This window comes from Micropterus salmoides, unplaced genomic scaffold (assembly GCF_014851395.1).
Source record: "Micropterus salmoides isolate LMB-PRFRI ecotype aquatic unplaced genomic scaffold, ASM1485139v1 Ms_hic_scaffold_1, whole genome shotgun sequence".
Lineage (NCBI taxonomy): Eukaryota > Metazoa > Chordata > Actinopteri > Centrarchiformes > Centrarchidae > Micropterus > Micropterus salmoides.
This window is the reverse complement of record NW_024040040.1, coordinates 34,422,002-34,440,381: the sequence shown is the minus strand read 5'-3', so window position 1 is coordinate 34,440,381 and position 18,380 is coordinate 34,422,002. Positions and strand designations below refer to the sequence as shown.

General features: G+C 40.8%; 1 protein-coding gene across 1 annotated transcript in view; it reads right to left on the bottom strand.

Moving 5' to 3' along the window:
* Positions 1-18,344, bottom strand: part of olfm3a (olfactomedin 3a) — a 37,735-nt gene extending 19,391 nt beyond the window's left edge. The window contains exon 1 of the mRNA XM_038725078.1: positions 18,086-18,344. Within this exon, the coding sequence (XP_038581006.1) occupies positions 18,086-18,205 (120 nt within the window). The 5' untranslated portion in view covers positions 18,206-18,344. The remainder of the gene's footprint in view (positions 1-18,085) is intronic.
* Between the last annotated feature and the right edge of the window lie 36 nt (positions 18,345-18,380).

Here is an 18,380-nt window from a genome sequence, read left to right as displayed (position 1 = left end):
CTCCCCCCCCCAATATTTTTCATTTTGAAATGTGTTTACAGCAGTGGACACCATGCATTGACGGCATCAAGTGATTCAGTGGAACTCAAAATAAGTCCAAAAAACAATATGTTTATAAAACATTTACTAAAAGCAAGTGGTATACATACACATCCAGTTATTCAAGTGCAAATTATATCATAATTTTAAATAAAAAGTTAAAGGCAGAATCTGCATAGGAGTGGACAGATGTATTTTCAGTTACAGAACAAAATGGACAAGAAATAAATAATTATATAATTAAATTTATGATGCAGTGTGTAGGTAAAACATAATAATCAATAATCAATTGGAACTGTAGACATGCTTTGGGGGTACGCCACGTGGTGGTAGGGACATGGTATTATAACCTAAATGGATCAAAATGGCTCCCAAATATTTAAGAAACTTTCTGAGGTTAAAAACTAAGACATAATTTATGTGCCATATCTCACATTGCCGCTGAAATTAGCTTTTTACACGTTTACCTGCTTTATTTTGCCCTCTTTCGGGCTACTAGACAACGTTTTATAACAAATACAATCTTAGTTCATTTTTACACTTAAAATTGATTGAATGCTTTTTTGCATTTTAATCTGTTTGTTCTATTTCTTCATTTGCATATTTTTAACTCATGAATAGCTTTTTTAAGGATGATCTTTAATAATCTGTGCTCTACATTCTAGAAAACAAATACACAATAGAAACACCTACAATATGACAGTATTATACGACAGTGGCCTGCAAAATTACCATAGAATTGCCTCTACAGTTCTATGACAGTCTCACGAAAAGTGTAACCCTATAATCTGCAAATCTTTCATGTTGTGCAATTGTTCATGTTATGGTATCCACCCAACATCTTATAAGGTCATCTCACATTGGCCTGTTACTCAAAAAAACATCCCCCACTTATTTAATGCTCTTATACTATATAACATACCTTACTAACTCAAAGATCATCAGACAGTCCAGTAGCCACGAATAATGAATGATCATGACTTTATTACTTTTACTGCTGCACACAAGGTCAGTCTCTCTTCTAGTGCCTATTAATGTTGGACTTTTATGAGGCAACTTGATTGAACTGTGAATTAGCCCTCAAACCTTTCATGCCTCAGTAAAGCCAAGAGTGACACCTACAGTACTGTATATTATGACTGTATCTGTCATCTGGCCAACAAGAAATAAGGAATGGAGGTGTTATTAACATAATATAACATGAAATGCTCTATTTAATGCATTATTATGTTATGGCTAGCCACAGGTTTAGTGTTTTGTGTCATGTGTCTGTTGTGTTAGTTTTTTGTAAGTGCTTGACTTAGCTTAATATTGCTAAAAGGCTGCTATTTTTATCAGGTGCGCTAAAAATCCTACTATTCTGAAATGCCTGTAGTAGAATTTATTGGCCAGTGTACTCCTAGCTTTTACAGCCACGCTAGAAGCATGACTCCATGAATGTCAATTGGTCCGACTACAATATCTCTACAATTATTGGATGGATGGCCATGAAATTCTGTACAGACAGATGACAAATCTCTGAGCGAAAAGACTTTGGTGATCCCCTGACTTTTCCTCTGGCATCACCATGAGACAGACGCTTGTGGTTTTGAGAAAAATGCATAACCATTAGCTGGATTGCAACACAATTTTGTACAGACACTTATTTCTCCCTCAAGATGAATTTGAAATAACGTTTGTGATCACTTAACCTTTCCTTTCCAAAACCAATGACATTCCTTTCAGCCTCAACTGTACTTGCTACTAAGCAAATGTTAGTATGCTAACACGCTACACAACGATGATCAACATGGTCAATGTAATACCTTCTAAATAGGGATGGGGATCGAGACCTGGTTCTGGAAGGACATGGTTCCAAGTTTCTCATAACCAGAAAATCAATAATGCCCGAGCTTATCTTGGCTTAAGGAGGAGGAGAAAGTAAAATGCCATTTATGTTCCATATTAATTTCTTGTATGGGGGGGGAACACAACACAACACAAAATGCAGTACCTTTAACTGTCTTCAAGTTGGAACACCAAAAAATCCAGCTGTCGTTGGGTCTCATCTTTCCACCAAATAATAGAAAAGTATCAATAGTGGTATCGATAAAGACTCGGATCGTTAAGCAGTCTCACAAATGGTATCAATATCAATAAAAATTAACAATCCACATCCCTACTACTAAACATTAGCATGTTAGCATTGTCATTTTGAGCATACAGACGTTAACATACTAGAATTAAGTCCAGCCTCACAAAGCCACTTACATTAGTGTGGAGGTGTCAGCACAAAGTGCAAAATGCAGCGTTCGAACCACCAAACTACTATTTTACTGGGGTGCACTGAGGTTATTTGGTATGTTGGTGACTCACCTTGTGCCAGTGGGAGAGGTGTGGTGATGCAAATCTAGTGGCACACTACAATTTCAGAGCCGTCTGTTCCTGCCAGTCCCCCCTTGGTGTATCCATCCAAAACACTCGTAACACTACATGCATCATTTTCTTTTAATCAGTCTGGCTAAAATATCATCAGAGCTCCACATTTTAACTATAATACAAATTGACGTGTGGCTGTCACGAGCAACACGATAGGATGAAGATAGTTCCTCTTTAATTCTACAGTGGTATTTGTGGAAACAAAAGGTTGTTGGTTTTAAAGGGGACCTATCATGCTTTTTCATATTTTCTGGCATATCTATAATGTTACAATGTCAGATGTTCATGTTAAACATAAAAGTAAAATCCAACCAATAAACGGTTTCCCCCACCATCAAAAACATGTTAGTTCTTCAGTCAGTGCAATTGACCGTGCACTGATAAAAACCTGTAGTTGGTCCCCAGGTGCTGCACAGTGGCTGCCCACTTCTCCCTTGAGGGATGGGTTAAAGTGCAGAGAACAAATTTCACAACATGTATGTGTATGTGACAATAAAAGTATCTTCTTCTTCTTCTTCTAAAAGTATCACTGTGAGCCAAAACCTCAGCTATCCCCCTGTTCTGACGGATTTCCATAGCTGTGTCTCAATTCGAAAACTGAGACATATTTGAGAACAATCATGAGATCCCAGGAGTCATATCTGAGTTTTCTTTGAGCTCTTTCTCTGATCTCATGGTCCAATGTTGAGGAGACTTAAATTAGACGTATTTAAGATCAGTTAGACATCTCTTGTTTTGATCAGAGTCAGACATAAATGAGATTTTATATGGTTGTTTCTCCTGAGATGAATTTGAGAAGTGGGAGAAAAGGCCTTTGGTCTCACCTTGGTATTAAAAGGAGCTCATTTGTGTCTAGGAAGGAAACAACTATGAGATCTCATCTTGGATTTTGCTTTCCTATGGGAGGGACCGCATCCTTTGAAGGATGTGACCTTCACGGCCTACGAAGACATAAGGCCGCAAAAGGCCGAAACGACCATTGTTAAATGAGATAATCTGGTCTTCGGAGGACTGTCTATTTGTGTCACTAACTGGCCACACCCTTACCCTTGCGTGGTGAAGCGCCGCTCCTGTCGCCTAGCAACCTTCACAGCTGCGGTCCACCGGCATGGAGACTAATGTCTTAATTATAATGTTTTACCTCTTAATAGAGGAACTAGAGATACTTCACCTCGGTGCCGCCACGTGATGTATTTCAGGCTGAGAAGGACCCTGGCCAGGTAAATAGTAGGGGAAAGTAACTAAGAAACATTACATTTTACATGTATTTTGATACTATAGGCTTCCTAAAGCTAACAGTGATGTTAACATAGTTTATTGCTATTGTCATTTTACTTTAAAAGCATAATTTCATATTTAAAGAAAACCTAACCTTACTTTATTATTAAAACTCTGTTTTTGTCATTGATCAGCTAATGCAAGTTGAACAGACAGATATACAAGCCTTATCTATCTTAAGCAAAGATCCAGGATAAGATAGAAAAGATTTCCAGTGGGTTTGCAGGGCTGGCAAGACACTGAGCCTTTTTTAAAGCAGCTGGAGCAATCGATGGCTGCCACGTCCACTACAAGCCACCATGCAGGCCTGATGGTCATTGCGACAGGAACAGGAAACTGTTCCCATCCATCATCCTGCAGGCTGTCTGTGACCATCAGGGCCGCTTCATTGATACCTCCGTGGGCTGGCCCACTGTACAGGAGTTCACTCTACCCTCCTCCAGGGCATTCCATCCTTGCAGACGCTGGGTACCCATGCCTCCATCACCCACTCCCCCTCATCACTCCCTACAAGAGGCCAATACAAGTTGTGGGAGCCCAGCACTTCAACAGCCATCACTCCAGAGCACGCTCCATTATAGAGCGTGCTTTTGGGATGATGAAGATCAGGTTCTGCGCCATCTTCCTGCAAGCGCTGCAGGTGCACCACACCTTTGTACCTCACATGATCTTCCATCACTTCTGGAACTGTACACCTCCAGGACTCGAGCAGGAAAGACAGTAGCTGACCCCTCCCACCCTGGACAAAAACTGTTTCAGACTCTCCCCTCTGGCAAGAGGCTGCGGTCAATCAGGACCAAAACCTCTCGCCACAAAAACAGCTTCTTTCCGTCTGCAGCTCATTACTCCGTAGCCTCATTAACGAGGCCCGGGTCCCTCACTGACACTCCCCCCTTCCAAATAATGCAAATGTCTCTACACGTCTAAATATAACTTCATTTCATCATGCGCAAACCTGGCACACTGCAAATATTTGTTGTTAATTGTTAATTGTTGTTCTATATTTTTACATTTTGTCAATTTAACTGTATGTTTGTCTACGTGTAGCACCTTATCACCAAAGCAAATTCCTTGTATGTGTAAAACACTACTTGCCAATAAGGCTCCTTCTGATTCTGAAATGCAGTATAATAGGTGTCCTTTAAAAATCTAATTTATTTGTGGGTCATTACCAGTAGGAAGTTAATGCTGCAATATGAAGTTTAAGCAGGCAACTTTTCTTTCAAAGATTGTCAGCAATTATTTCTGCATGTTAAAGAGGCAAATCTAGCTGAATTTTATGTATTCCAGCACTGTGCTTAATTTATATTTCAAAACATTTTTTAATAATTTGAACATTATTTAGGCAGAGGCTTCAAATAAGCCCACTGGGTTTTCTGCCTCTCTCTGCACTATTTACTAGTGGTTATCTTTGTCATTTTTTGTATAGTTTTTTAATTGAGCAAAAATAAAACAAAAAAACGAACTAAACTATTTAAAACTCTGCACGTCCCAAACTCTGAGAAAAAATGTCTACGGAATTACCAAACTGTCTGCTCTGTGTTAAAAGGGGATGAAAATAGTGAATGTAATTAGACATGATTGTCACAGCCTCTAAAACCTGGTTCACAAAAATAGAGCTCTTAGGACCCTATTTTAACGATCTAAACGCATGGCACAGTTACGTGTGGGGCATGCTTAACTCCAATTTTGCTAGTTTAACAGTGGAAAAAATGGTCAGTGTGCCAGGCGCATGCTTCAAAAGGGTTGTACTGCCTGTGAATTAGGCATCAGTGTGTTTTGGGCATAACATGCAACAACCAAATCAGACTGTCATCTCCCATTCCCTTTAAAAGCCAGGTGTGCTTGTAGCTTGGCACATAATGGCGGATGAATGGAGCAGTATAAAAAACATCAATTAATTGATTTAATTGCAGACTCAAAACAAAGGGGGATATGGACAGAAGTGTGGACGTGATATAAAAATTGTCTCTGAGCATGAAGCCTAATGTTCCTCAGCAGCTCTGTGGTTTATCAGTGAAGTGTCTGAACAACACTGCAGACTGGAGTCTGTTAACAGACGCTGTCTCCTCTATGAAATATCTGGATCCTCACTGCGCTGCATTATTATAAACTATTATAAACTGTGATGATAAAGCTCCTGGGCCAGACGGTTTTCCTGCTGAATTCTACAAGGAATTCTGGGAAATACTTGCGCCCACATTCTATAGGATGGTAGTGCAAATTAGGGGCACTTGCATGTTGCCTCCAACTGTGCTAATATCAGCCTGCTCCTTAAAGCAGACAAAGATCCCACACTCCCGTCCAGTTATCGCCCAATATCACTTATTAACGCAGATCTTAAAATCATCTGCAAAACCCTAGCAAGAAGGCTAGAGAAGGTCATTCCTGGCATAATACACCCTGGCCAAACAAGATTTATTAAGGGCAGGCACTCAACCAACAATACACACAAGATACTTAATGTAATAGGCTATGCCACTATTCATAACCTGGAAACTACAGTTGTTTCTTTAGATGCAGAGAAAGCATTTGACAGGGTAAATTGAAAATTTCTATTTGCTATTTTACATATATTTGGATTTGGAAACTCTTTTGTAGACTGGATTAAAATCTTATACAGTTCCCCAAGAGCATCTGTCAGGACAAAGGATCATACTTCTCCAAGCTTTAGTCTTCAGACGGGTACCAGGCAGGGTTGCCCACTCTCTCCCTCACTATTCGCTATCGGTTATGTTTGATTTCCAGAGTATATCTACCACACCGCTAAAGTCTGGGAATATTAAATATAAATATACATACATAAAAAAATAAAACCCCACAAATCAGTTTAAAAACTGTCCAAAAAGCAAAAGATTTGGTGGTTTAGAACTGCCAAATTTTTCTCTATTACTTCCTGGCCAATAGACTACAATATATCTCAAAATGGATCAATCAAAGCCCGCTGGACCAACCATGGATGGACACAGAACAAACATTCTGTAAGGAAATTAAAATCTCAGATATGCCATTCATCAGTTCCAGCATCAAACGTCATACCTGCTTTAAAAGCATTGGCATAAGCACTTCCCTGACAGCCTGGTGGAAATTTCTCAAAATTAGTCCATTAGTCCAGACCAAAACTTCTGGATGCAGATATGTTTAAATACCTTTCGACTACAAATCCCAATCTACAACTCAGTATAAAATTACTGCATAGAACACACTATACAGGACAAAGGATGTCCAGAATGGGTCTTATGTAGTCAAACATCTGCCAGAACTGCCGGCGGGCATCTCCCCTGTGCAGCACGCTTTTTGGGGGTTTTTTTGGCTGTTGTGTGGCGTTGGTTGGATTGGTGGCGGGGTGATGTTGGTAGGCTCACCTGTATGTCGTGATTGGCTTGTGTGCTTGTCGGGGGTTAGGGGCGTGGCTCCCCTTGCGTGGGGGGCCGCTCTTGACCCGGGGGTCTGGGGGCTCGGGCCTCGGGCTTTTGCTCATGTCTGGGGCGGGTGGCGTGTCCCTGGGCCTGGGGGCCCGTTTTCTCCTCTTCTTGCCGGCTCTCTCACAGTGGGGGCATTCGGTAGTCCCGGGAGCACATGGCCGGTGTTGTTGGGGTGGGTTTTGGACCTCATCTTTGGGGGTGGCTGCCTGGGGGGGCTGGGCCCCCGTCCGGGGACAAGAACGGCCTTGGGTTCACGGGGCTTGGAGACCACTGGCTCTGCCTGCACTAAGGGCGGATGGCCCCCGGCTGGGCTGGTGACTGTTGGCCCTGGGTCTGCCACGTTATCGCTCTCTGGCGGTGGGGAGCTCTCCAGCATGCCTCTCTGCTGTTCTCCCTCGGGGCGGAGCGCAGCTTTCCCTGGGACAGGTGGTTTGGGGTCCTTAGCGCTTTGGGGGGCCCTGGCTACTGGGGGTGGGGGGTCTCTGGGCACCTTGCGGGTCAGTCCTGTTGTGGTTCGGGTGGCTGCGATGGGATTGTAGGGCGATTGTCGTTGCTTTTTTTTTGTTGTTGTTTTTTTTCTGTGAAGGGTCTCTGGATGGCTGCTGGGTGTTTGGTTTGTGCATTGGAGTCTGGGGGAGGCATTTCCTGGTTGGCTTGGAGGGACCACAGCTTGCGCTGGCAGCCCCCACTTTTCCGGCGGTTAGGGTGGTGGCGGACTTTTAACGGCGGGTGCCCCGTGGCCTGGACGGCACGTTTGCTGCCGGGCTGGGACTTGCAGCTGGTGTTTTTCTCCACTGGCTTTCGTCGTGGTGTTCTGCCACTTGCTTTCTCTCATTTGCTTGACCTCGCATGCGGGATACGTGGGGGGGCTGCCGGGCGTTAGGTGTCACTGTGCTTGCACGGTGTGCGGGTTGGGGTTGGGGTCGTCACTTGCGCGCTGATGTTGATGATTGCGTGGCAATTTTGGTTGTTCGTTCCGCGGCGGTCGGGTGCTGGGTGCGGGGCACTGGTCTCTGGTCTCTGTTGTGTGCGCACCGCAGTTGGTCCGGGCCCTGCTCTTCTGCGGGTTCTGCCTTTTGCTTTCCGACGGCATTGCGTTGTTGATTGGCATTTGGATGGCCGGTGTCTTTGGCGTTTGTTGGTCAGGTTTTTTTTTCTCTCCTACCCCTATTGGCTACTGGGGTTCTTGCCTGCCTGTCACTGGAGTCGGTGCGGCGCGGTTCTGACGTTCCACTCTCACTAGGAACTACATTCTGTAACAGACTTATGCAAACACACATATAGACACACATCCACATACAGACACATTCACCCACATGCACACAGACACATACAGTCTCACATATAGACACACACACAAAAAAAGGTAGTCCCCGGTAGAATTATTCTTGATGTTTTTCTTTCAGTTGCTTATTTAAATTAATTGTTATTATTTCAGCCCCCATCCCCCGTTCTCTTGCAGGCTTTGTTGCTTTCTGCAATTGGTGTTTCCTTCTGTTATTTCCTGTTATTTCCTTAAACGTTTAAGTGATAAAACCAATTTTCTTGTTGTTTGTCAAGAAAATGATGTTTGTAGGAAATGACCAGTCATGTGGTTGTTTGTGTTAAGCTGGACAACCTTCTTTGCTCACAGCTGGCATGCTGTACAAAGTTAGACTTGACTTTCACATCATGGATCACTCAGTAAAAACATGCAAAGTCAACAGTGCACCTACAAAGCGTAAACAATAATAGTAATGAATCCCCCACTGTGGAAGATATGATTCTTGCTCTTCACAGCAGACAGGTATCCTGCCAATTACACACCTAATTGAATCCCTTCTCTGTTTGTTATTCTGTCATCGACATGTATTTTACTTTGGCTACAACACACTTACTATCAACTTTGTCCTCATCAACCTTTTAGTGTGATAGAGGGAAAGACGCAGGGGGTTGATGAGGAGTGAAAGTGAATGGATAGGTTAATATGGGCAATATGGTTAAGATTGAGTTAGTACATGAAGTCAGGGAGAGTCAGCCAATGTCATCAGATCCGAATCACTTCCTGTGCCCTCACCCGTGTCTGTGAGCAATTTACAATTACAGTTCAGAAAACACTGTTAAAAGAGAAGGAAAATTACATTGTATAGCTTGCTGTTTTACTTTCTTTTTTAGAGGAACCTTCTTTGGTGTCTGTCCTCCTGCCCTTTTGACTTGCATTCTTTTTTCATCAGTGATACCAATTTTAGTTAAATTAGTAGGTCTTACTTGGAGGATTTTCTAAATTACTTGTTTTACATATTTTAGAATATTTTCCTATTTTTTACCAGTCATTTTGGTCTACAACTCAATAACATTTCTGTAAAATCATCACTTATAATTTGATAGAAAATACGTTGCTGCTCTTTGCACCCCTGAATTAAAAAACTAATTGGACTCTAGCAGAGCAACTTTCTGTTTAGTGGTTTAGTCCTAAATAGTGCAGATGGTACCTCCCTCAACAGCATCAACTGGAGCCGCAGAGAGACAAAAAAATGGTTTATTCTAAGCCTTTTGTCACTGAAGGATACTATATGAAGTTACCCTCAACTGGCAATGTCTCAAGTAGCCCCCTTATCCTCACAGTTCACAGGAAAATGGAGGTATAAGGTGACTGAAAATATCTCTCAAAAGTCACATGCTTTCTAACTCACTACTAGATATCTGTGTCCATTACATAATTGTCAATTAAGTCATTTTCACAGCGCTGCAGAGGATCTTTTTAGCTATTCATAGCAGTTTACATGCGATACCTGTATCTACTTCTGTTTGTAAACTTGGATTAGCAGGTTAAAATTTGCATATTCAAATTTGAAAGAATCCCGTTAATAAAATGTAGAAACAAATCCAGGTGCCAGTGAAGCCAGTTAAGCTAAATCTCATAACACAGTAATGCTGCCGTCCCGCCTGCCACAAAACAGAGACCTAAACAGATGCTATCTATCTAGTCATCTATCAACCTGTCCAAACAAAAACCCACCAGGGTATTGGAGGCAAGTGAAGTGGAATGCGCATGTCAGTACTGTAACTGATGATCATACTGCTTAAATGAGTTAACATTTTAGCTCTAATGGCAGGGGAAGATGAACTTGCATGTGCAGCCAGCTCTGTAACCAGACTGATGCAGACATCTAAGACAGCAATGACAAATGGTAACACCCCTAAACACAGCAGCAGCAGCAATCCTGGCAGCTATAATCCTGAGACCAAAAAGGTTCCAGTAAGATACTGACAAAGAAATGCTGCATACTATGGAGGGAAAGAGAGAGGGGGAAAAAAGACACAGAGAGAGAAGGCCATCTTTTGTCTGTGATGAAAGGCGTGCAGGGAGATTAATTTCCTAGAGGCGTGCCACCTTCTTGCCTTTTTTGACCCCAGAGAGGAGAAGATTGAATAGATAATTCTGCCGGAGCCCGGCACATTCTGGCCTAGACAGTCTCTGAATGAGCTACAGCATTATCTTGTTCACACCCTCGTACTTCTTCTCTAGGGTGTGCTTCAATGACTTTCCTGACTGAACAAGACGACAGTGTCACTCATAAGCACCACGGAGGATGATAATGAAACAGTCATCAAACATTATCGGTGGAGTAAAGCCAGTGGACAGCTCCAGGCCACACTGAATGGCACATACATACACAAGTGGAATACTAAGCAGCTGTGACTAACGTAAAGTTATTGCTGAGATATGCTGAAATAAAGTGTGGATGTCTCAAGCTATATGTGCATCTTTGTTCTTTTGTTCCTTGTGAGTAGAGTAGTTTCTACACTCAACACAAGAATGTTGTTGGAGTAAATAGAGTAAATCAATGTAGCCAAAATTAAAACATAGAATGATAAGACTGATGTATTTCAGAACATTTAGAGCACCCTCGTCTTCAGCACTACTCTTGAGATGAGTTTTACCCGAGGAGGCCCTGTAATTGGGATTTTTTTCTTATTATGTTGGCAATTCTGGTGAAACAGTCTGCTGGGATAAGAACCCTTCTTTAATTTATGCCCAAATCAAATCTGTGTCATCAACATGCACGTCTTCGCAGCTTCTCAGTGTAAGTGTTTGTAAAATAAGAGCGTGCTCATTAGTATTGCATAACAAACTCTCAACAGTTTTTGAACCCTGGGAAAGTGCATTCCTGCCATATTAATGTCACGGTATCTGCAGATGTTTTACACAATGTCGCAGCAAAGTTAGTTCACCTGATTATTTCTTGCTCTTTAGCAACCTTTGAATTTTCTCCTTCTAATTATGCTCCACAGTGGGGTCAGTACGTTGGGGTGTTGAAGCTGCGGCGGAAGACTCTCCATTCTGATGTAATAGCAGAAGAGTGTGCCGAAAAACAAGATTATGCATAATTTAAGGATTTATGTGTTCACATTGGTTTAGATTCAACAGGGCAAATATGTAATAATTGCAATTATGGGATCTACTTGGGTAAAACTTAGCACTGGCAATACCATTAGAATACTGTTTTAAACTCTTAGACACCATCACATTAGTATGTTCAGTGCATTTCAGGAGGTTCTTTGATGTTATATTGCAATGTATTAGCTGTAATTACTTTCCTTGAAGTTACTTCCTATACTTTTACATCAATTAATGTTTTTCTTAGAATGCCTTTCAGCAACATTTGAGAGTATATGCCTAAACTTGTTGCTTCAAATGAAAGCAGGATATATTGACATGTACTGTAAATATACAGTAGTTACTGGCTAACTGGTTTGTGAACTCTTTCATGTTGCTGTTTAAGAAATCTCCTCTTGTACATTGGAGTTATTACTATATGAGTGCTGAACCTGTGTGCAAAAATGTGAGTTAAAAAACTGACACCAAAACCTGATGTTTACAATTAATATTTTAGACTGGTTTTGATCTCTATTGTGCAGTTGCTGCTCTGGAAAGCTACAATTGACCATTTGCTAAATACCCTCCCCCGAACAGTGATTGTCCGATCACAGCTTAGCAACCATAACTAAGCACAGCAGGTCTGACAAGCTTTGGATTTTGAAGCAGTGTGCAAGGGCTGTAGTAAGAGAGACACTTGACATTTAAAACAACAACATGGGTTTTTGGTTATGAAACAGTCTCAGTTTAATACTGATGCCTGTATATGACATAGATAAGCAAATGAAAGCGAGAATATGGTCCAATTCCCTGAGAAAGACAAAGACAAAGCACTTTCTGGCATGCTCCACCCAGACCAGACGAGCCTTATGCTTACAATTTCCCAGGCGTGGTTTTGCCATGAGTAGTGCATTTTTCTTTAGAGAATTAAATACATTTTACATTATATTTTGTGGTTATGACTGATACTGGGGGCAGGGTCAGCAAAGCAAAAAAGAAAAGAAATGACCAAAGAACAAAAAAAAAGCTATGATGTGATATGAACAATGAGCTCTTACTAGTATTTATTGCTGCTCTTACTAGTATGTATTATCAGTTGTACATCTGTATTTGATGCTCTGTTGATGCTTGTATGTTCTTCCTCAAATGTAATGGAGTAAATGTAAATGTAAATGTAAACTTCACATGTACTGTGCGAGAATGGAAAGCTTAGCAACGGAAATGATGGGGGAGTGGATTTCAGTGGTCAGTTGACCAGTTGGAACAAAAAAAAAAAAACTTAAAATACACCAAAATATAGACACAATGTCAGTAGTAGTAGTAGTAGTAGTAGTAGTAGTAGTAGTAATAGTAGTAGTAGTTAGGAAATAAATGTGTTCTTTATGGTATACTTTTAGGTAACTTATAACAAACTCACTCTGAACTCTGCTCTAGTACTTCAGTCTTTTTTCCTCTCTGTTTAAAGCTACTTAATAAGTTATATTACATTTTATCTTCGCTAGTAAGAAATTAACAAGCATAGCCCGTAATCATCTCTCTGCTTGATTGAACACAGTATAAATTTATTGAGACCACAAATGTCTTTCATTCCTCTCAAGTCCAGCCTTTCAGCTCTCATCCAGCGATATGCGTCTGATATGGAGACCACTTGGGCTGTAATTAGAGTAATCATAAGGGGAATGGAGGGAGAGGGCCGTAACTATGCCCCTGGTAGTTTCAACATCATGTCTCAACTCCTTTAATTATGCTTAGACTATTATTTACTGAGATGCATTCACCCAGACGACTGAAAAGGGGCTCAAAACAGGAGAAAGCCACCTTAAAGAGTCATAATCATCGTGATAAAAAGACAGCGATTTTCGATTTCATGCGTTTCATAATTATACAAATTAATTTTTCCTCTGTTGATGTATCTCTTTCTGGAATGAGAAGCGTGGGCTAGAAGCCAGGAAAGGGCAAAACAGCACAACAGAAAATTGTTCAGAGGTAACTAGTGGCTATCCGTCAATGTCAGTACTTAGACATCTTACTACTAATCAGCAGGATGAATTCACTTGCCTGACAAACATACGCTCAATGGAACTGTTCATAAAACGTGCCTGCCCCACATACCTAACAACTGACACATCCTAAACTACATATTCAAAGAAGGTGACAGAAAACTCATTATAACCTCACACAGGCTCTAACAGTCTAACATCTCTCAAAGTCCAAGAAGAAAGCGGCACCTCTTTACCCTGCTGCTCACATAAACAATTCACATCCATCATCAGTGGACTTGCTTTCTTTTATTTCCAGTCCATCAACTCTGACAACCCCCTGCCTGCTTCAAACAGGAAACACACAGCGTCACAACTAACGACTTTGCTGGCTGTCGTGTGGCTAGCTGTTTGCTTTGTTTGTGTTGACACATATATAGTTAGATGGTGTCATCTTTAATTTGGCCCCTGGTTGAAACACTGATGTGAAAAATTAAACCTCCAGCAACGTTTTTTTTTTCTTTCATTGCTAAGTGGCTGCGTGCATGTGTAGGTGTGTGTTCACGGCATCTCTCGTATTTTAACATAGCTTCTGTGCCACACAAATTTTGCAACCACTAATTGTAACATGTACATGAAACTCTGATGAAAGCTGTAAAGGGATTGCAAACAAGCAAGAAACCACACCAGCTATTAGCAGACGGCCCCTTAAACTCTACAATACACAATAACTTCAAAGATTGCCTTTCTATGTTTCATATGATTAAGGATCAATGGTAGATGTCATATGAATGAGAGAATGTAACATTTTCTATGCTGGATTTGCCCAACCTTTGCAGTGGTGATCACATTTCAGATCAAAACCTTGATCACACATGATCAAAACCTGAAACCAGCAGAGAAATAGAGGGTGAAAACTGTAACTCTGTAAATTGGCAAAACTGGCATTTACATTACAAGTGGATTAGACTTTGTGTGTGAGCATGCCTGCATGTGGGTGTGTGTATACTTGCCTGCCACCTACTCATGCAGCCACATACTCACAGAGAGGGCAAGTGCCTACACAAAGCTCCATCCCACTGGTGTTGTCACTAAATCCCCAAGAGAAACTGCTCATGAACATCCACATTATTCGCAGTTACTCTGTTTAGCACAGCCATGCACATTATTTGTTGTTTATCCACCAAGGTTCGAACATGAATTAAAGTTTATGACGTACTCTAAGAGAAAGCACAATAGTTTGCACCTGTATTTACTGTTACTGACAACATGGCACTATATGGCCTGCCAACAAATTGGTAGTCTTAAAAAAACCTTCAGTTACAATGTTAAGTCTAATCTAGTAACTAGATAGCTAGAAAGAGCAAACTCAACTGGAGATACTGTAGGTACTGTGATGCACTGACATGCAAAAAAATATAGCATAACATAGACTGTTTTAAACTGGCATTACCAGATCATAAAATAGTCATAATGAAAGACAATGTGAATCAACCCTAAATCTAAAAATGGATTTTTAGACACAATTACAGCCATTAGCTCTGATGACTGAAGAAAGATATGTTGAATTCCGTCACTGTTGTGACGTCAGGCTCTCTTTCTCTTCGAATCGATATGTCTTCCAGGTGCAGAATATAATGTGTAATCATAAAACATAAATTCCAGTCATCATTGTGATCATGATGAAAGTAACACAGTGCCATTAGCATCCACTGTGTAATTACCCGGCTGGCACAGACCATAAGGGAAAACTACACTATGTAAATATTTCATCTTCTCGCAAAAGCTGCTCTTTTGGGATCTGTGGTGTACACTGTAGAGGTAATATCTGCCAAATCCGGATCACGCCACACCACGACCAAGGGAAATCCATACCATTAGTCCTAGCTTTAGCCAGTTTATCCAGAATAGATCTGGGTTGTAACAGGTTCTTTTAAAGTGGCTAAAGTGAACATGAATAAACAAATCAAATGGCAGCACAAACACATAAACTTTAATGCCAAAAGGCAGAGGCTGCCGCCCCTTACTAAAATGAACAAAGCTTTGTGTACAAGGTCTGACAGCCTGTGAGTGACAGCTTAATAATTTCCAGCTTAGTGTAATACCATAAAAGGTTTGCCTGATCCAGATAATTTTAAACACTGAAGCAGAAAGGCCTTTGGGGCCGTGCTAGCAATTTGCATGCAGCTCTTGCTCCAGCAGTATCTCATATTCCTCAATGGCAGTGGCATATCCATTGACTTAATCACAAACAGATAAAAGATTGAAACAGGACTAAATGATAGTCATTGGAAGTAACCAGGGGTAACACTGCAGAAACACATTAAAATACGATGACACACAGTATATATTCAGTGCTCTCTGTTAACACAATAACGAAACCCTGTAGACCAGGGATGCGAAGGGCGGTGATGACTAATTTAATTCTTGGTCAGTCTATCAATTACTTTTTCACTGAATTGCTTAACCCATAAGGTGTTAAAAAATGACAAAACTCAATCAAATTGCTCTTTTGTATATACAACAGTGAAAAGACAGAGACATTTGAAATCATTTGCAGCAGGAACAGCAGTAGTCCTTACATTGGAGGAGCTGTAGGAGACATGTAGTATTTCTACCAGAAAAATGACATAAAGGATGAACTGAATAGCAAAAACTGCCATCAAGGGATTTTCTGTCTATGGACTAATTGATTAATCACCTACTGGGGACTAGGAGAGGATTGAGGATCTCAACCCTTTGATTAAAGCACTGTTTGCCATTGAGTATTCTCTCTTCAGCATTATTACTCTCTGCTCAAAAAGATTTGCACTGACACAGCTCACATACTGAATTGTTACTGCCAATACTGAGTGCAACATTTTGGGGAATTGGAGTCGAATTATTACTTATACAGCTGTTTAAAACAAGGTTCAACTTTTGAGTAAACAAAGATGTGGGGTGATTTGACATTTAGACTCAGCAAAGACAAGAGACTCTCAAGGAAAGAACAAAGTCTTTACGTAGTGCCATAGAATTTGTGCATGTACTAATGTGGAAAAACGACTTAGGTCCTAAAGAGGAGCAAGGAAAGAAAAGAGCTGAACTCTCTTTAACTAGTCAGTATACTTAGGTAAATATATGAGAAATGTATGTAAAATGTTTGATGACCTACAAGAAATGTAAAGCTGGACCTGTGAACCCACATGTTCACAAGGAGTAGGCCTCAGTTAAAGCCTTCCTCGAGTATATGATCAAGAACTGTTTGGAACTGGGAATTTAAGGTTCAGATGTACTCACTATTATAACTATGTAGCAATATTTTCATGTTAATGTGTGTATTTGAATTGAATGTAATATGTTTTCTTCATCTGTGTCCCTATCAAATGTATAAGGTTACTGTAGGCAAACAGCTTAGAGGCTGCAGGAAATTGGGGAGGGTCTCCTTAAAAGGAGAATTTGATCCAAAAGGATATTGCACAATGAAAATGAGGTGATACTTGTTTTTATGAACTCAAAGAACCTAGGAAAAGTATTTAGGATGATGCAGTAAGAAATCCGCCATGTTGCATAGGTGGCTGTAATTTTGGGGGGGTTATATTTGAGTTAACAAGGAGTGGCCAGACAGTCCTCTGTGGGGGAAGCAGAGGTTATTTTACTGAGCCATAACCATGCTGCTGAAGTATTAGCTTTATACAGCACAAGCATAATGTACTAGATAAGAAAACAATCAATAGCTTAATGCTTGTGTCCCTATACTGTACTTACTCTCACAACTGCATTATAACCCATTTAGTTTACAAACAGAATAAGATCCACAAGTGGGAAAGATGAGTCACTGATAAAGGTGATTGGTCACAAAAGAAATAGTTGTTTCAGCATAAACCCGATTTTGGTACACACACACACACACACACACACACACTAAACGCAGATATATTCGATGATAAAGCAGGCTACTTTCAATTTTTTCTTCGAAATATGGTACACAAAACTGCATTAAAAATGTGGCACTTTTTGTTTTACTTGCTTATTGTGAAAAACACCCCCCCCCCCCCACATAAATAGCACTCAATCGAATAAATACGGTCTATTTGTAAATTCTCTAAATACACATAATCTACTAACTAGCACTGTATTGTCAAAAAGTCACAAGTTTTATAATTAATTAATTGCCTATTACTTGATTCAGCCCACCTTTGTGGCGGAGGGCTGCAGGCATGGTGATTAGTTATAGCTACATAGTTGAGAATAATTATTATGGAAGTAAGTGCAGCAAGGTGCGTCAAATCTACACCGAAGTGTAATGCTTCCTGTGGATCTGTGAAGCTCCTTAGACCTTAGACAAGAGGTTTATGTTACTGTTTGTAAACAAGGAAACACTAAATCGTTGGACTTTTGCGTGAAGTTTGGCATTACAGCCTTGAAATAAACTGTCAACGTATCGGGGCGAGGGTTAGGCTACTGTAGAGGACCTATAGGCTGTATGTAAACCCCAGTATAAGAGCCGTTAGCCTACTTGTATAATAGTACAATAATTATAGCAACGTTTAGATAAAACAAGTGACAGAACGATGAGAAAATAATATTGAATATGAATAACTCACCATAGAGGGATATAATCCGAAGATGATGAGGGATAGGACGGGGTACAGCACGCTCAACAGGACCCGCATGCTTACGGGCTCCGGGCAGCCACTTTTCTCCAAGGTGCAGTCCTTTAACATAGAGCTCCTGTCCTGCTGTTCACCTCAATCGCGTTTCTACTGTTGTCGAATTGCAGGGAAAATTGCTTCGACGGCGGCACAGCGTCCACACGTTCAACGGCATCACACCCACCGCTCCGCGGTGCTCCGACTGACGGCAGTGCTGAAGAAAAAAGTTTTGAGCGAGGGGGAAATA